Source organism: Lacerta agilis, chromosome 5, assembly GCF_009819535.1.
Source record: "Lacerta agilis isolate rLacAgi1 chromosome 5, rLacAgi1.pri, whole genome shotgun sequence".
Lineage (NCBI taxonomy): Eukaryota > Metazoa > Chordata > Lepidosauria > Squamata > Lacertidae > Lacerta > Lacerta agilis.
The window spans coordinates 12178568-12204152 of NC_046316.1; the positions used below are offsets into that span (position 1 = coordinate 12178568).

General features: G+C 47.4%; 1 protein-coding gene and 1 long non-coding RNA gene across 4 annotated transcripts; one reads left to right on the top strand and one right to left on the bottom strand.

Annotated features, from left to right (window-relative positions):
* Window positions 1–4547: 4547 nt before the first annotated feature.
* PITX3 (paired like homeodomain 3) lies at window positions 4548–24946 on the bottom strand. 3 transcript variants are annotated; one of them, XM_033148626.1, is made up of 4 exons: window positions 24669–24946; window positions 6995–7107; window positions 6135–6340; window positions 4548–5442 (listed from the first exon to the last, which is right to left on the bottom strand). In XM_033148626.1, the coding sequence occupies exons 1-4, from the start codon at window positions 24935–24937 to the stop codon at window positions 4894–4896; spliced, it is 1137 nt and encodes a 378-aa protein (XP_033004517.1). In that variant the 5' UTR covers window positions 24938–24946; the 3' UTR covers window positions 4548–4893. The 3 variants fall into 3 exon arrangements, with proteins under 3 accessions (XP_033004517.1, XP_033004518.1, XP_033004519.1); XM_033148627.1 differs by lacking the exon at window positions 24669–24946 and adding an exon at window positions 24469–24521 and having other exon boundaries at window positions 4550–5442; window positions 6995–7130; XM_033148628.1 differs by having other exon boundaries at window positions 4551–5442; window positions 6995–7130; window positions 24669–24793.
* Window positions 6604–8258, top strand: LOC117046571. The gene is made up of 3 exons (XR_004426587.1): window positions 6604–6710; window positions 7018–7180; window positions 7862–8258. It is a non-coding gene; the product is annotated as an uncharacterized LOC117046571 (long non-coding RNA).
* Window positions 24947–25585: the final 639 nt, after the last annotated feature.

The window sequence follows — 25585 nt, forward strand, 5'->3', positions numbered from 1 at the left end:
CGCTCTGGCACTCGTCACGGTGTCCCGTTGCGCCAGAAGCGGTTTAGTCATGCTGGCCACATGACCCGGAAAGCTGTCTGTGGAAAACGCTGGCTCCCTCGGCCTGAAAGCGAGATGAGCGCCGCAATCCCATAGTCGCCTTTGACTGGACTTAACTGTCCAGGAGTCCTTTACCTTCTCAGTAAGAACTGGGCTTTCCTGTGCCTTATGCACACATCAAGTTCCTTGTTCCAGAGCCACACTGCTCTGCCACACACCGATATGAACCTGAAGGTACACCCCGCCCACCCTGGAACAAAAAATGGAAAAGAGGTAAGGTTTGGGATTCAGGCCCAAGGAAATAGGTTAGGGAAGACAGGCAAGTAGCAGGAAGAAGTCTATCAGGCGGGAGGCAGGTAATTCGGGTAACCAAAGGAAAAATGCGGCAATATCCCCTAAAAATGCCAACTTTGCCCAGAATGAGGGGGTGCAGCAGACTGAATACTTTATGGCAGACAGCAGTGTGCCAGCTGACTCTAAGTCAGGGGTTAGCGAACTTTTTCAGCAGGGGGCCGGTCCACTGTCCCTCAGACTTTGTAGGGGGCCAGACTATATTTTGAAAAAAAAATGAACAAACTCCTATGCCCCACAAATAACCCAGAGATGCATTTTAAATAAAAGCCCACATTCTACTCTTGTAAAAACACCAGGCAGCCCCACAAATAACCCAGAGATGCATTTTAAATAAAAGGACACATTCTACTCATGTAAAAACATGCCGATTCCAGGACTGTCCTCGGGCAGCATTTAGAACGCAATTGGCCCGCATCCGGCCCCCGGGCCTTAGTTTGGGGACCCCTGCTCTAAGCCAAGAGTCATTTTGGGGCCATGTTGAGAATATCCCAACTTGACACACGTCACTGTTCACTTCTCCAGTCGGAGCTGGATATGCTGGACTCCCAGTTTGAATTCATAGTGGCAGGAGGGGAGCCTTAGAGAAAGGACATTCGGCACAAAAGTGAGCACTTTGAACAGGTAATAAAAACAGCCAACAGGATCCTCTAGAGAAGAATGGAAGGCTGTTCCCTAACCACTTAGACGGCAACCGGGAACCTCAGATCTGCACCCACAGCAGGAGTGAAAGCGTGTAAGAACAAAACAACCCATACAGGTGAACAAAGGAGAAGGGATGCCTGGTGCCTAATCATCCTTCCTCCATCCATGACTCATTCCCAAAAACAGGATCATGGACCGCTGAAACACCAATGGCCGCAAACCATTGAATAAACACATTGAATCAACTTCTCTCTCTCTCTCTCTCTCTTATGGGCTGCTTCATCCAATACTGGTGAGATGCTCAGATCTCCCCTGTACTCCTTTGCAGGGAGACAGGCAGAGGGCAGGAAAGAGTTCCATTAGCTTTCCATGCAATGCACTCTATTGCAAAGCTGCAGCAGGGCTCTACCAGCAAACAAAAATTCAACACACTGTCACAACCTCCAAATCCAGATCCTGAGATAAGGAGCGTTGAATTCCACATACATTATGTAAAGGGAGAGGGAGAGCCTAATTTCCCTTGTTCTACATTTTGCTAGTTATGGGACACGGGGCTTGTCCTTCAACCACTTAAAAGATTGATTCTGTTCATTCTCTGGGTTGAGCAAAATCCAAAAAAAGAGAAGTGTGCTCTGTGCTGGTGCTGATGTAGCCCCAGAGAGCATCAGATTGGAGAAGGCTGGTGAGAATTCACTTAATGTTCTTGTCCTGGGTGACACCGCTGACCTTTTCAGTCCATTGTCAGGCCACAAAGGCCACAAAACCCTTTGCAAAAGTTGTGCTCTATGGCTGGAATTTGCTGCCATCTGTATGCTGTGAAATCCCTGAACAGCTGTCTGAAGTAAACAGTAATGGGCTGGATGAGGGCCAATAAGCTGGTCAGAGAGATCCTGTTACAAAGGTCCTCAGGCAACCACATTGCTTACCAGTTAGTTTCAAGGCCCGATTCAAAATGCTAGTATTGTATGTGAAGCCTCAAATAACGAGGCTATTCCCATCCATTGGGATTGTTAAAGGAGACGCCGCTGAGAGTGCAAGAGATACAGGTGGCCCCAGACCTCCGCCCAGCCATCTCTTGAACAGTAAAGTAGTAAAAAGGGAAGATTTGGGGATTAGGATGAACTTCATGTTGAAGAAATTAAAGTTTTGCGTGCATAAACAGTTGTGTTTGCATGCATCGTGCTTTAAAAGTTATGTATGCTAATCCCGGGGAACCGGAAGCCAGCTATCTCTCTGAGCAGGAGCAAGTTGCTTAGATGGAGCTCTCTCTGGGACCAGAGAGAATGGTTCTTGGACAATATTAAATAGTAAGATCTTAAAAAGAAGGCTGGCCTGCATTACTAGTTGTTTAAGAGCAATGTGTTCATTTGTTTTTGAAATGTTAACCGTATTTTGTAACTAGTTTAAGACAGTTTGCAGTAGAACTTTAGGAAGCCTTTATTGTGGTGAGAGCTTATTGATTTTTACTCTGCACAATGTCCAGATCAGGGAACTCCACTCACAGCGCTCACCCCTAGACGAGAGAGTATTTATTGTGTTTCTCTGCTCCTGCATTGTCTTGTTTTGTTGTGTCAATTTAATGATGCATTGTTTTAATTTGTGCAAAATATTTTACATGCTGGTTAGCAGGGTGCATATAAAGAAGGGAGCGATTACCTAGCTTACTTTTCCTAAACAGCAAAGGAATAGCTGTGGGAAATGATTTTGCCAGCTTGAAGGTCCAAAATATTATTTCAGAATTGGCTACTACACCCAGGGAGCCTACAAACTGTCAGCGTAACCGGGAAGTTTAGGTTTGTGCAATTAAAGTGGCTTAAGGCACTCGTGTCACCCCAGCACAATAAATAAACTTTTAGAAATAAATTGATATTATTATTATTATTATTATTATTATTATTATTATTATTATTAGTGGTTTGGAAAAGTGCCTGGGAAATGCATTTAAAAGTGTGGGGTGAATGGAAGATTTAATGGGAAGTCATGTAAACAGCCCTACAACAAATCTCGATAAACCCAAGAGGAATGCCCACTGTTATACAACATCCCTGTAAGCAAACCTGAACAAATGCTCAATAAAGACCTGGTACAATGTAGCCTCTGCCAAAGCTTTGTGGAAAGCAAATCATGCTCAATAAATAGGTTGTCTGGAGCAGTGATTGGGTTCATGCTACCCGTTTGAAGACAGTTTAAAAAAAAAAAAGGAAGCGTTCCCCACGTCAAGGCTGCAGTGAGAACATAATGGATAGACAAAATATACCAGATAAAAATAGGCATACTTGTGTCAGTTTACATTTTAAACTTTAGCAGGACCAAGAATAGCCTGGGAATGAGACAAATTTCTGGTTTTGAAGTGTTCTCAATCCATGTCCCCTTGGAACAGTGTTCCACATTAATTCAAGCTTCTAAACTTTTGGAGGCTCAAATACGACTCTCCCAAAAAAAACATTATAACTAAAAGCTGATGTAAACGAACACGAGTAAAACGCCAAGAGTGCCAATATCTCAGCCTTTCAGTAGAAAACGTGCAATCTACCCAAATATGAAAATGTAAGACCTAGCGATCTGCTGCGTGGTGCTATTTTTGACAAACTCGAGGGTAACAACTAATTTTCAGACACACCGAGTTCTAGGATTAAAAAAAAAGATCTGCTGTAACTGCAGAGCCCAGTTTCTCCACCTTCGGGGGCGGGGGGGGGGGAAGCAACGGAACGCTTTCATCCTGGATGTTGGTTCCACGTTGCTCTTGCAATAAACAGACACTCATAAAGATTTCGAGGATTTCTTCCGATTTATTTTGTCATGGAATATATTGTTGGGAGCACGAAAGAGCCATTGACTGCAAAAAGGAAAGCAATGGGGTTCTGTATGTGGATATACTGATATTTAACTCCCGCCTGGTCGAAAATGAAATCCAACAGGGAATGTTTTATTTGCTCATATTTCTCTATATCTTTTCACTCTTCCCTTCCCCGACTTCCACAGGTAGGCATGGGAGGACTATGCAGTTCTTGGTTGTTGCTGTTGTTGGTTTTTTTTGCTAAAGTCAAAGTTCTGTATCCCTTTTGGCGACCTGCTAGCAGCTTCTGCTGTAGTCTTAGAAAAACAGTGTAAATCGGGGGGGCGGGGGGGGGCAGGATCTTATCATCGTGCCCCGAGTGGATCTCTCCATTCAGCTGGGTCCCACACCCTCCCCACGGCTCATAATCCCTCTCTCGCCCCTGCCTTCACGAACTCTGAACCTTTCCATGAGACCGCATCTTCCTTTGCCGACTCTCAACTACAAAAGACCGAAATCTGCAAAGGAAAAGGAGGAGGAGAAGAAGAGACAGAACATTGTGCAAACATTCGTGAAAGAAGTCTAATCCTCAATGCACCGATCTGTGGTCTTCCCAGCACAGCGTTTAGACCTCGGAGGGTTTCTTGTCGGCAGGCCACGTAGCATGCAAATCGCCGCGGCACACAGACATACGTTGTGAGTGGAATCAGCAGCTGCACCGTTGGTGTGTCCCCCCCCCCCCACTTTCCTGGGTCTCCCTCTCTCTCCGTATTGTTGCTTGAACGGGTTGCCTGTTCTCGGACCGGAGCAGGAGCAAGCTGAGAGCTATCGCATTACAGCGCCGGATTGACAATGACCTCAGAGCCTGGCAGGAAAGTCCTCTTTCCCAAATGGGCTTTCGATGAGCGGTTGTGTTTACTTTCACCAAAAACAAAAGAGAGAAGTTGGAAAGTTTATAATAGCATGGTCATAATGAAGCACATCTTCCTGGAATTTGGTCGGTCTGGGTGTGGCTGTCAGGCTAATGGCCAAGTTCCTGATTATTGGGGTTGGGTAGGTGGGTTGGGAAGGGTCGTAAGCCTTCATACTGGCCTATCCACAGCGTACTGGCAAGGGCTGAGGCTGGAGGCTGCTGTCTGCACTGCCGGATAGGTGAAGTTGGCATGCTGTTTGGCCTTCAACCTCAGGCTAGCCAGGCTGGAGTTGCATGTGTCCCGGTACGTGTATGGGCTAGCTGGGGAAGCGTATGGGCAGGTACTGGATGAAACGGCAGAGTTAAGGCCGGGGCTGTTGAGGTTGTTGAGGCTGGGGCCTGGCACGCCAGTCACTGTGGAGGGAGCTACCATGGATGAAGGCATGGGCATGGAGCCGATGGAGCTAGGTGTGGAGAACATGGGCTGCGACGAGAGGGGGCTGACGTTCATCGAGTTGAAGAAGGGGAAGCTCTTTGCCGACAGGGTGCTGGTGGCAAGGCCTTTGGTGGCCCAGCTGTTGTACGAATAGCCGCTGTACATGTCGTCGTAAGGCTGCATCAGTCCATTGAACTGGGCTCCAAAGCTGTTCTTGCAGAGTTCGGCCTGTTGGTTCCTTTCCCGCTTCCTCCACTTGGCCCTGCGGTTCTTAAACCACACCTGTGAGAGAAAGGGAGCGTTTTCTTAAGTTAGCTCGGTGAAAAGAGCTTTCGGCCCGCCAGGCGGGGCTGAACTACAACTCCCATCGGCCTCAGTGAACATCGCAAAGGATCATGGGAGCTGCAGTTACAACGGGTCCTCAGCAATAGAAGAAAACAGGTGGAACTCGCGACAAAACGTGAGTACAGGATCCCAGCCAACCATTATCTCCCATCACCCAGTGTTCCAACTTTCTTTCCCTCTTCTGTTACTCCTCATTCTATGTCTACCGAACATGCTCAGTCCACAATGGGCTTTTGTTGGTGTTCTTCCTCCCCTGTGTGTCCCCCGTCCAATCAGCTTGTTCATGTTTTTTGGGGGGGGGGGGTGTATTTCTGCAAACCTCAGGGTTTCCTCAAGCATGCGAGTATCTCCCCCTTGTTTCTTAGTGGTCCTACTTTGGCGGCACTCGCCGCTTGAGTTTACTATTAGGAGTGATTGTGAGAGGATTGCCTCACTTTTTAAAATGCAAGATTTTGAGAGCAATCTGTTCCTCAGAAAAATACTTGCACTGTATAATAGCTCACACAAAAAGATAAAAGCCACATGCAGAGGCCTCTTCCATTCTGCTTGGTCTGCTATGTGGTTCGCTATCGAATCCTCAAATTCTGACCACATTAAGAGAAAGTGGAGCAGGTATTAATGAGGCCTACCCGGACTCTGGCTTCAGTCAAGTTGGTCCAGACAGCAATTTCCTCCCGGGTGCTCATGTCCGGATAGCGGTTCCTCTGGAAAGTGGCTTCCAGCTCCTGGAGTTGTTGGCTGGTGAAGTGAGTTCTCTGCCTGCGCTGCTTCTTTTTCAAGGAGCCATCCTCAGGATTGGAGTCATCGGTCTGGTTCTGCTGTGACTTTTCTGTGTCTGTGAAAGCAAGAGCAAGAGCACAGATTTGTTGTAATATATTACTGACTCACAATTGCATGCAAGAAAGGGTTAACCTGAGCTCAGGTTGCCAGTGGGGGCGGAGCTTAGTAGGGTCCCTGTGGCCTTTGGTTTCTTCTCTCTTCCTGCTTCCTAGAACAAGCAAGAAGTCATGCGGTCATGGCTCTCTGCGAGTGAACCAAATCTCTCAAAAAAATGATATTTTGAAGCCTATACTAACCCAAAGATTGCACGCTCCTTTTTGTAAAGAAGCAAAATTCTTTTTCTTTTTAATTCATTTGGAACCTTTTTCATCTCTGTTTTACTGCCAGTGGTTGGAGACTTATTTGCTGTAACTTCTGGAAACTTTGTGAGTAAAATATTCACTTATTTGCAAAGTCAAGTGTCTGTGATTTATTCTAGCCTGGGGGCTGGATTGGGGAGAGGGCACGGCCTGGGAAATCCCTGAGGGCCAGCTAGAGGCCTGGATTTTGGCCTTCAGGGATGAGGTTCTGCAGCTCTGCTCTACCAGTTATTATACGCTCATGTCTAAGAAACAAACAGAGCATCTCCCTTTCTAATCAGGCCAGAGCTGGAGGCTATTAAATGAGAAGCACCGTTTGCTGTTCAGAGCAAAGCCAATTTCGTACTTACCGCTGTGCTCTTGCCCCTTGCAGTTGTGCTCATGTTGTGGTGTCCCCGACTCTGAGAGGGAGAGATTGGGACTGTGGGCCTCTGAGTCAGTGAGCAAGTTGAACTCCATCGGCCTGAAATAGGAACTGGAGAAGAGCTGAAAAAGAGGCCCAAGTGAAGTCTGAGTGTCATACATACAATTAGGAGGTAAGTTTACTTGGTGGGAATAAGTGAATTGGTGGGCATCTTCCTCCTCCCTTCCCTCACATTTCCCTCCAGTTTCAGCCTGCACTTTTATTACAGGGAACAACATATATGCAGTTAGAAATATTTGTGTCCCGTTTCCCGCCTCTCCGCCGACTCCTTTTCTAAGATAAAAAAAGGCCAGCGTTTTTAAGAGAAAAAACCTCAGGACGGTTTCCCCCCTCTCCAGTAGACATGAAGGCAAGCACAGTGGTTTGGCACGTGTGCACACGCATGTATAGACAAGCGCATGTGCGCGCGCATGCACATGAAAGCGCACAAGTCGCCCTGGCACTTTGAGATGGTGCGCCTGTACGTGAAAAGTCAGGAGCCGTGTTTGCCTCAATATACCTTTTTCATGCAGCATTTTGTGCAAGGAGGCGAGTCCATCTGCGGCTCTGGCTATTATCATAGCTTTTGCGTGATTCCTGGAATTATGCAGAAACGCACAGCACATTAATTCCTCGGATTAGGACCTGATTAAGATGTGTGTAACTTTGCAGTCTCAGAATTTATTAAGGCCCCCTTCTCAAGGAAGCAGCAGATGGAATTTATTCCCAGTGTTTGTAGATGATAATTCCACCCCCCCTCTGACAGCTATTTGCATACGACTGCATCTGCCGAGCACAATTTTCTCTCTTCCAGGGACTGACGCTGCACAGATCTGATTCAAATTCCTCATTTTCACCTGCTAAAGACCTGAAGCGAGACAGCCGCCCCCTCCAGCAAGAGGTGACAAGTTTAGCCGACTTGCAGAAAGGTAAGTGGCATAAAAAAAGAGATCTGTAGGCACCCCAGAAACAGGTTTTATTCTGCCTGAAGCAAAAGGTATTTTCTGAACAATTTTGCTTCTGTACGAGAAGCTACACATCACACCTATTTTTGCAGCCCTGGCCCTGTATGTTTCCATTGACTGAACTGGGACACGAACTCAAGAGAGTATGTTTCAGAACACAGCCTCAAATATTTGTCACTGAGTGAGCAGTAACAGGCAGGGAATTTCTCGTTGTTCTATGCCCTGGCCCCCAAATCAGCTTTTCTGCTTGTCATTGTTTCGTAAATCATATTTTTTGTTGCTCAGTCTTGGTGCTGTTTGCTGGTATGAACTAAGTAGGAATTCATCTCTGGCTATTTCCAAGCACAATAACTACATTTCACTGTTCTCCCTCATCACTGAATAGAAGTCTGTGTTCTGAAGGAAGCCACCTTCCACTTGATGATGTGAATCAACATGCAAATGTATGAGCTGAAGGACCAGAACTACCCAAAGCACAACAGGACATTTTTAGCTCAACAACAGAGATACAACAGAAAAAACAACAACTAGAGCTAATTTGAATTAAAACTAGTGTGTATCCCTGCTCACCCCCAAAAATCAAAGCCTTGCACCTCCTTCCCAAAGCCCAGGAAGCTTCCGTCTGGCTTACGGAGGGAGGTTAAAAAACAACAACAACACTGGTCATGACTGTCTAACATCTCCAACATTCCCCAGTGTGGTGTAGTGGTTAAGAGCGGTAGACTCGTAATCTGGGGAACCGGGTTCGTGTCTCCACTCCTCCACATGCAGCTGCTGGGTGACCTTGGGCTAGTCACACTTCTCTTAAGTCTCTCAGCCCCACTCACCTCACAGAGTGTTTGTTGTGGGGGAGGAAGGGAAAGGAGAATGTTAGCCGCTTTGAGACTCCTTCGGGTAGTGATAAAGCGGGATATCAAATCCAAACTCTTCTTCTTCTTCTTTTCCCCATGGTTCCTCATGCTGTCTGAGTCCACTTTTGCCAGTGGCAGTTCAGCCCCATTCCCCAATTCTCAGTTCCCGGGAAAAACGTTGATCCCAGGTATGTACAAAAGGAGGCGGGTCTTTCAGCAATTTGGGGCCTGAGTCATTTGGGGCTTCAAACCCCAACACAAACAGCTCGAACTGAGCCTGGAAATGAACCAGCAACCGGGGCAGCTGTTTTAAAACAGGAGGGTATATGAGATCTAAATGGAGCTGGGATCTGGCTGCTGCGTTTTGGGCCCATTGATGTTTCTGTGTTGTCTTCAAGGGCAACCCCACATGGAGAGCATTGCAGTCATCCAATCTGGAAGTTGCCAGATCAGAGAAAACAGTGGCCAAGTCATCTATGTCCAAAAGAAGTTGTAGTTGGCAGCGGTGGAGGAAGCCACTTGAGTGCCTGGGGCAGAGCGCCCAGGGGTGGGACGAGCCACCCATAGGGGCAGGGTGTCTGTCTGCCTCCTCCCACTCACCTGCCCCACAGCTGGGTGGGAGGCAGCAGGTGGACCATTTGGGCAGCGCAGAGCCTGTGCACATCCAAGCCACTGCGTCTCTCCCAGGAGAGACGCGTGGCTCGGGCACACTGCAGGCCCCGTGGTGAGTGCCACCCCAGCATTTTGTGGTGACCCCTGTGGTGGCTCACACCCACTGCATCCCCCTTCTTCCACCCCAGTAGCTGGCGAACCAGCCAGAGCTGGGAAAAGCCACTCCTAGCATTTAAGAGTGGCTATTCAGAGTATTCAGAGACTACCAGGACGCGGGTGGCACTGTGGGTTAAACCACTGAGCCTAGGGCTTGCCGATCAGAAGCTCGGTGGTTCGAATCCCTGCAATGGGGTGAGCTCCCGTTGCTCGGTCCCTGCTCCTGCCAACCTAGCAGTCCGAAAGCACGTCAAAGTGCAAGTAGATAAATAGGTACCACTCCGGCGGGAAGGTAAACGGCATTTCCGTGCACTGCTCTGGTTCGCCAGAAGCAGCTTAGTCATGCTGGCCGCATGACCCGGAAGCTGTACGCCGGCTTCCTTGGCCAGTAAAGTGAGATGAGCACCGCAACCCCAGAGTAGCCCGCGACTGGACCTAACGGTCAGGGGTCTCTTTACCTTTACATTTACCTATTCAGAGTACTGTGCAGACTTCCACCCTGTCACTCTGAAACTGACCGTTCTGGGGCACCACGAATGGCATTATCTCGTCCTCATTACTGCTTTTGACACGTGCACTGAGCCACACGGAGAGATGGTTTGTCACCTGGGCCACGTGTGGTGTCATCAGCATAAATATGCGCTTCTCTGTCCACCCGTGTTCCGGGGACCAGGGCAGCAAATTCAGATGATTTATGATTTTGAACGTACAGCCCAGAAATGCACAAGGGGGGGGGGGAATGATCCAAGTTCAAGGAAAGGTCATGAATCTCTTGTATATAAGAATTGTGGGGAGGGGGCGTATGGGAGTATAAAGCATCAGGGCAATTTCCCTACACTTGTGATCTTAATGGAATTGAAACGGGAACCATGGGAAACCATTAATCACCGGAAGATAAACAGCCACGATTAGCCTGCTACTCAGAAGTAGCTGAGGGCCTGTAGTAAGGCAAGGCAAGCTGTAAGGTGTCTACATTACCCAGTCCTCTATTCCCATCAGGTTTATCTGAACCAGCTTCCAGTTCAAGGTACCAGTTATTTAAAGCCCAGCATCGCCTTAGACAGCACTCTCTCCTGTTTCTTTCCTCTAGCAACTAAGGACAAAGGACCTTTTGTTGTAAGGGATCATTCGCACAACTTGTTCAGAGTCAACTTTCTAACAACAATTTGTATATACATTTTAAATTTCTCTCAAGTAATTCAACATTCCACATATCCTGGGTTTTTCAATACATTTAAATTTCAATACATTTAAATTTCCTGCTGTGAACCTCTGAGGACCTTTTAGATGGAAAGTAGCTATGCATTTACAATATAAAATAAATACGCTATGACATATTTTTTAAAAGTTGTGGAAGTTAAGGGGTAAAGACTTGCAGTTCCTGCCTTCCTTCCTTCCTTTTACAGACAATGAAAACTATAGAGAGTAGAAAGTTAGAGGGAACCATCTCGCTGTTTCATGCTGAATGTTTAAATGTTTTTCCCTGTCTGTGGAAATCAAATGAGATGGGTGGTCACTCTCCAACAAATTTTCTTTCTGACATATTTCTCTTATGTAAAACGTTTGTTTAAAGTTTGCCAACACTTTAAAATAATCCTCCCAATGCGAATGCAGTCCGTGAAATCAAAATTTGAGGGTCAGTGCAGCTGGGGCTGAGAGAGTGTGGCTTGTGAGAGTAAACTTCACTCTGAAAACTTCAGAGGCTTAGGCTGAGGCTGGGGAGTTGCTTGCAGCATCACTGCAATGTGATCTACTGCTTTTGTGCTCTTTTTGGAGACTGAGGGACCGTACTGAACAGAGCAGCTTACGATAGTCTTGCAATGTAAAAAGGTAAAGGGACCCCTGACCGTTAGATCCAGTCGTGTCCGACTCTGGGGTTGCGGCACTCATCTCGCGTTAGTGGCCGAGGGAGCCGGCGTACAGCTTCCGGGTCATGTGGCCAGCATGACAAAGCCGCTTCTGGCGAACCAGAGCAGCACACGGAAATGCCGTTTACCTTCCCGCCGGAGTGGTACCTATTTATCTACTTGCACTTTGACGTGCTTTCGAACTGCTAGGTGGGCAGGAGCTGGGACCGAGCAACGGGAGCTCACCCCGTCGCAGGGATTCGAACCGCCGACCTTCTGATCAGCAAGCCTTAGGCTCTGTGGTTTAACCCACAGCGTAGTCAAGTGTTAATATCATGGATCAGGTGGGACATAGGCCAGTATGGATTTCTAGCCAAATTCTGCCGCCCCCTCCAAATAGATTACACTTCAAACTTCTTACCAGGGCGAATTACTGCTTGTTCAGTTACTTTAAGTATTTTATACCACCTTTCAATCATATTCTCAGGGGGGCTTACAAATCCAGAGCTCAACTGAATTCAAAAGCCCAGTGGCTTCATTTGCCACGTTGGCATGTCACATTAAGTCAAGCCGTGCATACCGTCCAACATTTCTCCAATGAAAATAGGAACATCGGGACATTCTGGGATCAAATCAGAAACCAGGACGGCTTCTGTAAATCCAGAACTGTCCCTGGAAAATAGGGACATTGGGGTGCAAATGTACTGGCAGGGGCCTTTGGTAATATGGTGCCCCGAGAGAGGACAAAGTTTCCCCCTCCCATTTCTTATGATGACAATAATTCTTTTTTCAATTCCAGTTGTGCTTTTTATGGATCTTCTTAGTAGGTACCCGTAAAGGTAAAGGACCCCTGGACAATTAAGTCCAGTCAAAGGCAACTATGGGGTTGCGGCGCTCATCTCACTTCAGGCCAAGGGAGCCGGTGTTTGTCTGCAGACAGTTTTCCAGGTCATGTGGCCAGCATGACTAAACCGCTTGTGGCGCAACGGGACACTGTGACGGAAGCCATAGCACACAGAAATGTCGTTTACCTTCCCGCCACAGTTGTACCTATTTATCTACTTGCGCTAGTGTGCTTTCAAACTGCTAGGTTGGCAACAGCTGAGACAGAGCAACCGGAGCTCACTCAGTTGCGCGGATTCGAAGCTCTGACCTTCTGATCGGCAAGCCCAAGAGGCTCAGTGGTTTAGACCACGATACCTGTATAAATATTTGTTGTTGTTATGCACACCCCCTTGGCTTAACGTCCTGTGCAGGGGAACTGCCGGCCCCGCCATAAATCCAGCGCTCCTCCTCGATCCCAAGGAGATGGTAGCTGCTTTATTCCACCCTGGCCAAGCTTTGGCTCAACATGTCATCCAAACCCAGGTTTGTGATTAAGGTCTCTCCTCTTTAACCTTTTATCCAAACCTGGAATCATGGTTAATGCAAGCCTTGGCTTAGCTGCTGCCCTGCGCTAATCTGGGGTGAGACTATGCTCTTAGAAGCTGCAGCCATCAGGGTAAAATGTGTCCCCACATATCACATGTTGTTGTTTTCATTCTTAACCAGCTCTGCATTGCTTTCAGGTTGCTGTTTCCTGCACAACTGTGTCACACATACAACCTAGAATGATCTAACTATGGCAGGGAGTGACAAATAACTAAAATAAACTTTCCACGTTAAGTTATGGGATGCTGTCTGGAAGCTTTCTAAACAATTATTTTCTCTGGTATTCTGATGCCACTGCATAGCCAAAGAGATCCATGGGCCCACACAATTGCAGTAATGGGGAAACCTTTGGGCTCATGGGCAAATTAAACAGCAAAATAATGTATTATAAAAGTAATTTATGGATTTACAGTGCCTTATCGAAAGACAGATCCATATAGCAAGCTTGGAACATTTGTCAAAGAGCATAGGCTTCCCAGTACAGTGTGGTGTAGTGGTTAAGAGCGGTAGACTCGTAATCCGGTGAACCGGGTTCGCGTCTCCGCTCCTCCACATGCAGCTGCTGGGTGCCCTTGGGCTAGTCACACTTCTCTGAAGTCTCTCAGCCCCACTCACCTCACAGAGTGTTTGTTGTGGGGGAGGAAGGGAAAGGAGAATGTTAGCCGCTTTGAGACTCCTTCGGGTAGCGATAAAGTGGGATATCAAATCCAAACTCTTCTTCTTCTTCTTATCAAGTCTGAAAACGCTTATCACATATCACACACTCTATAGTCTAAAGATAGGGGGTGATGTAAAGGTTGGCAAAAGAGAGAGAGAAGGTTTTGCATACCCTTCAACATTTCACTCTCGTAAATGAGTGTGTAGTCCTAGGGGCAGAGTCCAAGGCCTTTAACACAATTCAGACTCGGATTCGCCACAACTAGAAAACAAGAGCTAAAAGTTGTGCGCATGCACTCATTCCAACTAGGCGATGAAAGCTGTGGGGCAAGCCACACACCCCACAGCAGTTCAAATACATATGAAACACATGTCTATGCGCATAGCTTCCTTTTATGCAATTTACAACAGGAATAGGGGATCTGTAGCTCTTCAGCGCTTAGCCTCCCAATTCCCATCAACCCTAGCCAGCATAGATCGGTGTTTTTCAACCTTTTTTGGGCAAAGGCACACTTGTTTCATGAAAAAAATCACGAGGCACACCACCATTAGAAAATGTTAAAAAATTTAACTCTGTGCCTATATTGACTATATATAAAGTAATTCTCTTGAATAGGAATCAAATAAACAAATTTTTCCCACAGCACACCAGGCAACATCTCGCGGCACACTAGTGTGCCGCGGAACAGTGGTTGAAAAACACTGGCATAGATAATGGTTAGGGATTATGGGAGTTGTAGTCCAGCAACATGTGGAGAGTCACAGGCTCCCCTTCCCTGATTCAGAGGACATTGAACCCATTTTATAGCCGAGGGTGATGAAATGAACAGTTAGAAATTAGCCGGGCTCATTTTGCTACTGGCGTGGGTCCAGTTGCGACTATGTGGAGATTTCTGATCGCCAAGTTGGTGACCACAGTTTAAAAACCTCTGCCTTAGACCATAGTGAATTCCATTTTTGTTTCCCCTGTGTGTGTTTCTCCTTACATACTGGCGCAGGTGAATTGTAAGAGTAAGCTACAGTCAAGCAATGTAGTTGAGATCATAGAATTGTAGTGTTGAAAAGGAACCTGAGGGCCATCTAGTCTAACCCCCAGGCGAATAAACATTCTGTTGTGGCAACCATAAACTAGATTTAAGGTGCCATTTGGCACCTAGCTTTTATATCTCTCCCCCCACCCCAACAAATACTCTGTGAGGTGAGTGGGGCTGAGAGACTTCAAAGAAGTGTGACTAGCCCAAGGTCACCCAACCTTTTATATCTGAGTTTCTAACGCTGAGTAACTGACTACAAATTCAATTAAGTGGCTGAGGCACAGAATTCTTAAGCAAAAATAAAGAGAGTACTGTACTTCTGAACATATGCAGACTGTTTTCCCCTCACCACTGAGCAACTGCAGGTTTCCCCCTTCCCACACACTTAAAAGTTAGAAGGCATATCCCTCACACTTCTCATTTTAGAAATTAAGTACTGATCTAACTTCAGTTGCGAGCAAATGATGACCAGAGCACATATACATTCTGTTCTCCTCTCCGCAAAACAATCCTGTTCTTGTTTTCCTTTCCCCAGTTACCCTTTCACAAAAAGGGGTTTTCGTTAGTGGTGAATTTATTCTGCTTCGGTTCTGAAATGCTTCCCCGCACTATCCCTGTCCGGAGAGGCTATAATGCAACAAAGATTTGCAGCATAAAAAGTTATGGGATATGCACAGGTTGGAAATGAAGCTTCTGCTTCAGATCTTCTACATGCTGAAAGAGGATTGGAAAACAGGACCCAAGTATAACCGCTCCAAAAGCATAATGAGCACAAATCATCCTAAGTGTGCAATAAAAAGGAACTCCGGGAGGGGCCCTTTCTTGTTGTGATACACAAGCTCACCAGAACTCAGCCTAGGGGATCTGATATGATATGAGATCTGAGTCCTAGGAGGTAGCTCCACAAATGCCGAACACATTTTTCTCAACAGTTAACAGGGGCTGCCTCCCGCCTCCCCTCCCATTCAGAAATCGGGAGCTGGCTGTCCCTGAATACATGTTGTCATTATTAGAGCTGCCTCCACAAATCCATCCCACACAAAAAACCCACTCCTGGTTTCCACTTCTCACCCTACTTCGCCTCCATTTCAGCAGCCCCAAGGGTGTGTTCCTTACATCTCAGGAGAGTGGCAATTTTTATCTGTATTGATGTTTCCTGTCCGCACTAGCGGGCGGAGTTTGATAAGATGTGTTTGCTCACTATTTTTGACAACCTCCCTGCAATGTATTGTGTCATTGACATGCTGCAGAATTCACCTGCAAAAAACAACAACAACCCACCTGTCTGGGTGGGCTCTGGGACAGACCTACAGTGCGTGAGCTTAGGCCAAAAACATTATCATCGTCATCATCATCATCATTTATTTATACCCCGCCCATCTGGCTGGGTTTCCCCAGCCACTCTGGGCGGCTTCCAACAAAAGATTAAAAACACATTAAAACATCAGTCATTAAAAACTTCCCTAAACAGGGCTGCCTTCAGATGTCTCCTAAACGTCAGATAGTTATTTATTTCTTTGACATCTGATGGGAGGGCATTCCACAGGGTGGGCGCCACTACTGAGAAGGCCCTCTGCCTGGTTCCCCGTAACTTCACTTCTTGCAGTGAGGGAACTGCCAGAAGGCCCTCAGTGCTGGACCTCAGTGTCCGAGTTGAACAATGGGGGTGGAGACACAGATATACATTAGTGGCTTAAGACCCAAAGAGGTCACACACACACACACACACACACACACACACACACACCAGTTGCATTTCAAGTCACATTTTTGCTCTGCTGTGCACATCGGAGAGGGGCAGGGATGCCTTCACCTGATGTACATTGCCTGATTTCCTGCAATGTCCCCCCCTCAACTCCTTTTCATGAAACCGTCATTTGTGCAGACACTATCACTTAAGCAGAACGGCTATGTGAAAGGTACACACATCAGCTGCAGAGGAAATGTGGCTTCAGTTTTCCTTTCAGACTGGAGCTGGTTTGAGGGAAAACATATCAAACAACAGTATTTCTCAAGACACTACGAGGTAACGAGGTATTGCGTGTATGTGGATTCAAAACCAGAGGCGGGAGCACAATGGAAGCAGATTAAGGTATACACAGCCTTAGAATGGGAACAGCCAAAGAAAGAGAGTATCCCATTGTTGTTGTTTAGTCGTTTAGTCATGTCCGACTCTTCGTGACCCCATGGACCAGAGCACGCCAGGCACGCCTGTCTTCCACTGCCTCCCACAGTTTGGTCAGACTCACGTTGGTAGCTTCGAGAACACTGTCCAACCATCTTGTCCTCTGACGTCCCCTTCTCCTTGTGCCCTCAATCTTTCCCAACATCAGGGTCTTTTCCAGGGAGTCTTCTTTTCTCATGAGGTGGCCAAAGTATTGGAGCCTCAGCTTTAGGATCTGTCCTTCCAGTGAGCACTCAGGGTTGATTTCCTTCAGAATGGATAAGTTTGATCTTCTTGCAGTCCATGGGACTCTCAAGAGTCTCTTCCAGCACCATAATTCAAAAGCACCAATTCTTCGGCAATCAGCCTTCTTTATCACATTAACACTTCCCCCTAGGGGGATTGTCCTGCAAATGTTATAGCACAGAGCTGTCCTTGTCCAACTTCCAAGAGATCTACTCCCACTATAAAAATCTGGCAGTGATCTATCCATTGGATTTACCAGAATTGTTTAGCTTTTGGGGGGAAGGGAGGGGGCATCAGGGGCCTGTGATCGACCAACATCGATCGGGGACATCCCACAATCGACTGGTAAATCTCAAGATCAACCTGTTAGACCAGAACCAGTCCTTGGTAACAAACCCCGAGAAGGAATTTTGTTCAGATGCTACACCCATAACAAATTATACTCCTGGACCTGGAAAAACATGTGAAAATTGGGTCACTGATTCTCAGTCTGCTCCTACCGGTACTTTCTCCCAAGTGTGACAAGGAATCACATTTTTGAAGGACTAAAGAGAGTGCTTGCTTGCAGATATAATTATTAAAGTAAAAACAACAACAACAACAACAACAACAACAACAACAACAACAACAACAACAACAACAACAACAACAACAACAACAACAACAGAAATCCTGTTTGCTTTATGTGGGCTGCAACATTCCCATGCATATTAATGGATGGTGAGCTGGTCTCCCTGGTACAGTATTCAGAGATGAAAGAAGAGAAGCTGGGAAAGTTGTTTAAAAAATTTTTTTGAAGTCAGAAAGATTCTGATTCACTTCATTTCCTATGCAAGGTACCATTCGTTTCACAACGGTAAGGCAGATTTCTTAGTGGCAAAGAAACAACGTTTGGGATAATGACAAGCTAGAGAGGCCTTGCCTTTTAGGTAAAGGGTTACCTCAGGCATAGGCAAACTCGGCCCTCCAGATGTTTTGGGACTACAATTCCCATCATCCCTGATCACTGGTCCTGTTAGCTAGGGGTGATGGGAGTTGTAGTCCCAAAACATCTGGAGGGCCGAGTTTGCCTATGCCTGAGTTACCTGCTCCAGACAGTGAGCTGAACTTCGCGTCTGTGAAACAGGGATGACAAAAGGAAAATGAAACACTGTGTGCCGTTGTTGTGATAGTTCATCTGTTCTGTAGGCTAGGCGGAATTTGCTGACTCATCCTTCAGGAACCTCTCCTATGGATGGGCTGCTGCAAGAGCTACTAACACCATTTTAGGAGAGGAGAAGGGGGGACTCAATCACAATTGCCCTGATGGTGTGGAATTACCTTCCTTGTGAGGTGTGGAGTTTCTCTGTTCTGACAGCTTTTGAGCTCACGTTCTTCTCCAGGGATGGGTTCTGTGACCCTGTGCTTCTGCTGCTGGTTTCATTGCATTTATTACGATTGTTTAAATTTGTCCTGACGTTACTTGTACTGTATTACCTCGGAAGCTTTGGAAACGTGAATTATAATTTTGTTAAGCAACGGCAAGACTTCACAGAACTGCCAATTTTCATTCTTGCCCACCATTCAGAGTAAGAGCTCAAGTCCAGCTAAAGAGCTGAGGGTGGTTGATTTATCATTGCTGTTAAACATCCTTTACTCTGAAAGGTCTAAGGGATTAAATGCTGAACATTCAGAGGAGAGATTGCTAATGTCACTTGTGCTATGGAACAATTCAGTGTATATTATTTATCATCTTTATACCCCACCTGTCCCTGTTCAGGAAGTTGTACACTACTTTGTTTTATCTCCTTAGGAATAATTTGGAAGAGACATCAGGGTTGTTCATATGTTACATTCAGTGCGCACACAGTTTTTGTACAGTGTACACAAGAGTGCTAATTTTTACACATATGAAGTTATGGACATTCTGTACATATTTGGTGGCATATGATCGCGTGCAGCGCTTTTTGATTAAAAAAGTTTTTTTTCAAATACTTGGAGAACTATTACAAAGACACAACTATAATATATATTTTGAAATTAGATTTTTTTTTTTAATTGGTTGGGGCTAGAATGCTGCTGCTTCAATATTGTGGGGTGGTATCAAACATTCTGTCAGCTGATGAATGGCTTGAAAATCTGGTAGATTGCGATTATGACAACTTTTGAAGCACTCTCAAAAGCTACAATGGGGTTTATTGAAGCAATTTTTTAAAGAATTGCTAGGAAATAGCCATTATGGCAGCAATCCTACACCCATTGTAAAGTTTTTAACATCGTTATGGTTATTGGCATCTTTGGTCTTATTTTTTTTAAACAATGTTACATTTTTATATTACGCTTGCTCTTTTTATAGCTTTGTATGTACAAAGATTTGGACATTGCTTTCTCCCATTTTCTCCTCTGCTTTCCCCCATTTTCAGTTTTCTAATAAATTGATTTTTTTAAAAGGAAGTGCAGAGTTTTCAGCCCGTTTATTTCAGTGGATCTAGTGAGTCTAACCAACACTGGACTTCACCCAGTTAACATTTTCCCACTTACAAACATTGATTTAACAAGACGGGAAGAAGCAAAATAAACAGTTCAGTAACAAATAGTCAAGGTGGGTCTCTAAATAACTACAGCAACAAAAACAGGAGAGGCTAGAGTTCAAAGAATCAGCTATCTACCACTGAGTAATAGAGGAGCAGTCTCTGTTGCCGCTGCTACAGTCCTGGACTGGGAAGCAGCTGTAGGCTTCATCCTGTCATTCCCTGGCTGCAGAATGATGTTTTACGGCAGGAGGCCGCAGTTCTCTGCTCCACTGGCTTATCTGCATGTTGCTTTTTACTCACTCTCTCTCTGGTTTCACATGATCTTCCCTCTCCCAAATCTCCCACTCTCCCAGCAAAACAACAACATGTCCTCTTAATCTCCTGTCAGCAGGCTCCTCAGAGTCAAAACACTTGTGTTCCAGGTATCCCACAGGAAGCCACACTTTACACAGGGTCATGTAAGGTTATAATGTGCGTCTCCATCAGGCAGAAGCATTTCAGGAGGGTGGAGAGGAGGGATGTGCCTTGTGGAGAGGGTCTGTGACCCAAGGAGGGGCAGAGCCTGGGGAGAGTCCCAAGGACTGGACGGAGAAGTTTTGGGGGCTGCATTCCTCCACCCCAAATCATGTAAATAAATAAAAATAAAAAATAAGTAGAAACAATCAGAATAATATTTGAAACTGAAATACTCACTGAGGTCACTTGGATTTGCAGCAAATCCAACAAAACTTGTTTTAGTTTAAATTTTAAAAACAACAAAAAAAGCTTGTTCTTTGTAATTTTGCAATATATACTCATTAAACACATGAAAGATACTCCCTGATGTCAATGTTTAATTTAGCTTCCTAGTTTTCAAATGACTGAAGATTTTGACAGATCCTTCTGAGCACTTGGGGGTCAAAAGAAAGTAATTTGAAACAACTGTTGTTGAGACACTTCATTCTGAATCTGCTAGATCGAGGATGGTGACAAGTGGATGTCCTGCCCCACCCCCCAACATAAATCCTGGCTACGCCCATGATCCCCACAATATGTTGAGATTGGCTAGGGAGACCTGGCTTACATTCCTGACCAGCCATGGGGCATGGCTGAAAACCTATGCAAGTTGCCTGGCTGGGCAGTAAGCTGCGTCAAACTCCCTGGTTCTGTCTTCTGACTGGTTTTGCAAAACAAAAAGAGCTTGAATCAGCAGAAACACATTATTTGTTTAGAATCAGCAATGCAAGCATTTAGATTGTTAGCATGAGATGGGAACCCGGACAAAGGAAAAGAAAGAAGTATCTAGCCTGATTATTTTCCACATCTTCTGACATCCTCTACACTGGTCTGTCTCAAACACCAGCAAAACTTGAATGCCTCGTTGTCACCTTGTTTACTTGTTGGAGAAAGGAGAATCACACCCCTGCCCCACTAGGCCTAAAAACACCCAGGATGGCCGCAAGTTTTCATACCAGAGAGAATTCAAGGCAACCATGGCGTTTTAGCAGACACAGCAATCCAGGAACATCTCAGGGCTGCCAACTCGACGGCCCTGTCTGTGGCAGGAATCCCACCTTCCCATCATGGATGCGAAAAGGGAAGAATGGAGATTTGGTTCCCAATTCCGGTAAAGTCCCAGTGAAACGACCTCCCATCATTCCCCACCCCCAAAACAACAAGCCCACTGAACTTTACACCACCTTCCCACTTATCAAAGCTGCCTGCACACACACACACACACACACACACACAATATGGGATGGGGTGTGATTTGCTGTTGAGCCAGGGGTTCTCAAAGGATGTGGCAGAATAATATAGAAACTGTGGCAGGAAGATTCAAGGGCAATCAAATAAACACTTCAGCATTTCAGTGTAGTATAGTATAGCCCAAAACCATTATTTTACTTGCAGAATGTGCACAGATGTCTTTTTAAAATGAGAGCAATCCTACTTGTGATCTTTTTATTTTCCAATACATTTCTTATAATAGAATCATAGAATTCTTGAGTTGGAAGGGACCAAGAGGGTTATATTGTCCTAACACCCTGGAATGCAGGAATATTTTGTCTCCAAAGTGGGGCTCAAACCCATGACCCTGAGATTAAGAGCCTTCTACTCTACCAACTGAGCTATTTCAGCTATCAATTAAAAAAACAACAAAATCTTACTGCAAATTTTTATTCTGAAAAAAGTTGCGGGGGGGGGGGGAATTGAGAACCACTGTCCAAACCCATCGGGGCCATCTCATGCGCCTTTGAAAGCCAAACTGGCCCCAATGGAGCCAACTCAGTTAGCACCCTTCGAACCCGCAGCGCTTAGATCCCCGCGAGGAAGGGACCAGCGGGTCACCTGCCGTCGAGGCTGGAGGAAGCGCCCCTCCCGCTCCTGGGAGGCGCCCCACCACCGCTCCGAGAGGGGGCTGGGAAGGGGCGTCTCTTGCTCCGCCCGCCCTGAGGAAAGGGATCAGGCTGCCAGGATGCGTAGGGGCCGCCTCGCCAATCGCCCACGAGGCGGGCTCTCTCCTGCCAAGCCGAAAGCGGCCACGTCGGGGCAGTCGGCAGCTGCAAGCCAGCTGCGCCTTTCTCGGCCGCACTAATCTGGCACCGCAAAACCAGGGGGAGCTGGTGGGGACGGGAGGCGCACCCGGGGAGGCACCACCACCGAACTGTGGATCGGGACCACGAGGTGCTCCTCCAGCTCCCTCCGCCAGGGAGAAAGTGTTGCAAAGCGTTAGCCACGAATCGCGCCAGATCAACCTGGTCGCGCGCGGGGAATCATGAAACTGGAGAGTTTAGAAGGGATCCCCGCGGGGAGGGGGTGTCATCCAATCTAACCCGCTGCAACGAATGAAAGCGGGGGTGGGTCGGTGGGTAGTGGTCGGGGTGGTACGACAAAGGTGCTGCCTCTTATTCCGGCCACCATTCCGCCGCTCTCGCTGAACTTGCGCCAAGTGCAGAGTGCGTAACTGACTCCTTTCTCTCTTCACCCAGATCCACTCTTGGGAGAACCGACTGCGGCCCAAACGGCTCTACGCACCCCACCCCCTGATCCGAAGCGAGGCAGTGGGGCTGCTCCCTTGTTTGTCCTGAGCTGGGCGGCCACAGAAGGCGTCCAAGCACCGCCGCCACTGCGCACACGCGGTTCTGTGGTGGTGCCCCGATGGCAACTAAGACAGAGAGCAGGCGACGGCTTTCCACCTTCCAAATGCTACGGTGCTTTCTTACGGTGTTTTATATGCAAAAGTCTGCACAACGGAAGCGAGCAAGGAATTTCGAAAAAAACGATTAGGCAACGGGGGTCGGCCTCCGCTTGGCCCCCTGCCCCCTTTTCCAACGCACAGCGTAGAGAGTTGCGTGGCGACTGGGAGCGGGAGGGAGTCCAGCTTGTGCGCGAATAGTCCGCCGAGTATTTGGCGCTTTCAGCCCAGACTAGATGCTGAGCTTTTCTTACCCGAGTCACAGTTTGCTTGTGGCCCCGACTTAGCAATGCCTGCTGGTTTCTGATCATATGTGTGTGTGTGTGTGGGGGGGGGTCATTTGTAAAGAGCACAATGTCCCCGGACTGGTGACCAAATGCCAATTATTCAGCCCCGATAAACTAAAACTACACAGTAACTTATGCACAATATTCGTGGGGTGGGGGGTGGGGAAACGGTTATTATGGACTTATATTTAATTATGGTTTTACTATGGACATAAAACTTTGCATACCGTTGCATTCCGAGTAAGAAAACACGCCAAAACTGAAAAGGTACTTTGGTGTCACGAATGTGCAAATTACTGCATTCTATTTGCATTCTATATTTTAAATTAACGGACAAACGTACTGATATTGTGGTTTATTTAGATGCATTTACATCTTCCTAGTCGCCTTGGTTTTCATTCCGAATAAAGTCAGGATGCAATATGTTTTTTGAACAATTTTACTGTTAAATTGTTTTTGATTTGGTCTTTGAAAAAAATATTGTCTTCTGTAAGTAATGTTAAATTATAAATAGAAATTTGAATAGAGAAAGTAGTCCCAAAACTACGTATTAATCAATAACTATGAATAAAGTAACTGAATTAATAAGGTGGCATTAACATGCATTTGGGTTTTGTTTTGTTTTTCGTTTGAGGCTTTGCTTTTTGCAGCGGTTTGTCGATTTAATAATCATTCTTCTCTGAAGGGTCTCCTTCCTAGGCAAAATCCAATTTTTATTTTCGTTAACTGAGGACAGATTTTTACCAAAATTAAAATAGAATAGTCCTGCTGATAAGGAGCCGTATTTGCCAGCAAAAAGCGGAGAAAAATTAAACAAGGGTTCCCAAGGGGGAGACCGAATATCTCCTCTTCTGGGAACCTGCAAGATCCCTCCGGTTGTAAACAGGAGCCGGGTCCTTACATAAATATCATTTGTCTATCTGTCCAAAAGCCGACGGACTTTCCCCGCGCCATTTCGCTTCCTCTCTCTCTCTCTCTCTCTCTCTCCCCCCCCTCTCTCGTACACCCGCAAGCTTGTTTTTAGCAAACCATTACCTTACAATGGAAACCCCGGCTCATAATTTCGCGCATCTACAGCGTTGCTTTTTCGACTCTGCGCGGAAACTAAACCGGCGTCTGGGTTGCAGTTCAGAAGGCAGAGTTTATCTGAGTCGGAGGGATTGCCTCGGCTCTCCTGCCCAGGCGCCTCGGCTGTGCCCCAGCCACTGGATCAACTCACCATCAGGTTCCCGCGCCCCCCCCCCTGCCCCGCGCGTCTCATTGGAGTGCCCAGGAACACTTCGCGAAGCCTCGACGGTAACGAGAGCCAGTGCGCTGCCGGGGAACCGTGGAGTGGGGGACTTTCCTCTCCACGACTGCAGAAAATCACGCCCGGCCCACCGGCTGCGGCAGGGGGAGGCTGAGCAGAAGAAAGACCGGCCGACCTTCACCACAGGCTCGAAGGGAAGGCCGGGACCAGACAAAGGACAAGATGCGCCCTCACCTTTCCAAGAGCAGCTGGCAGAATAGGCATCACCCACCACACCCGGCGGCGGCGGCGGCAGCAAGGCAAGGGGCGCGCAATGCAAGCCGTCGGGCATACCCAGCCTTGTCCCGGCACCCCGCCCCGTCCCGCCCCGCCCCGCTATCGGCTGTCTCCATTGCCTCGCGCCGCTGGGAGAAGCCGGCGCAGCGACCACTTACAGCGCGCGGTGTCCGTGCGCCCAGAAAGAGCCGTCGGCTGTCCTCGCCTCGCCTCCGCGCCAGCCTTCGGGGCTCCCCAGCTCCGGCTCCGCTCGTCGTAAGTCCCTGCGGAGTATTGCTGTCGAGCTGCGTGCGCTTGGCCGCAGCCTGCTGGAGGAGGGTCCCGCCGTCGAGTGCGTCCTCTTCGCGGGGGCCATCGGCTTTAAGGATGAGGCCATCGGCGCCCCCAGGCAGCTGCCATCGGGCAGCGCGCGCCTAGCCCGCCCCATTCGCAGCCGCGCGGCTGGCCAAGCGCCCCCCGCCCCCTTCCCCGCGGCGAGGCGAGGCGAGGCGTCGTCGGGCCCCGCCTTTGCCAGACTCTGGCGCTTCCCTGGGCCCGCCCCCTCGGAGGCCCGCTCGTGGGCAGGGGCCGGCCCGCTCCCTCGGGCCAGGAAGGAATGGTCGCGGCTGTGGCTTGCCAAAGCCTCCAGGTGAGGAGGAAGCATAGCTGTCAAGTTTCGGACTTGAAAATAAGGGATCAGCACCCTCACCTGTCCCGGGGACAGTCTACGGTTCTCAAGAACAGTCCATGCCATGGTAATCCCTCCGGGCTACAAATTAATTTACACCAGGCTACACACCATCATCTTTCCCCACATTCATATGTGGGATTTGACTGGAGTAACACATGACTGGAAAGGTTTGCAGTTCCACAAACATAGGTGTGCACTGCCTCGAAATAAAAAGAAGTGAACAAAATAAGGCTCACTAGGGGGGCATTGCTAAAAAAATGTCAACTTTGTAACCAGAGGTTCAACTGAATAGAATCTGAATCACATGCACCACAAGGCCTATGCAGCCTCAACTTAAGGTGGCTCCCGGCCTGGCTTTTTACAGGCCCCAGCTGACTGCACAACCTGGCCTTTGGAAAGGCCATA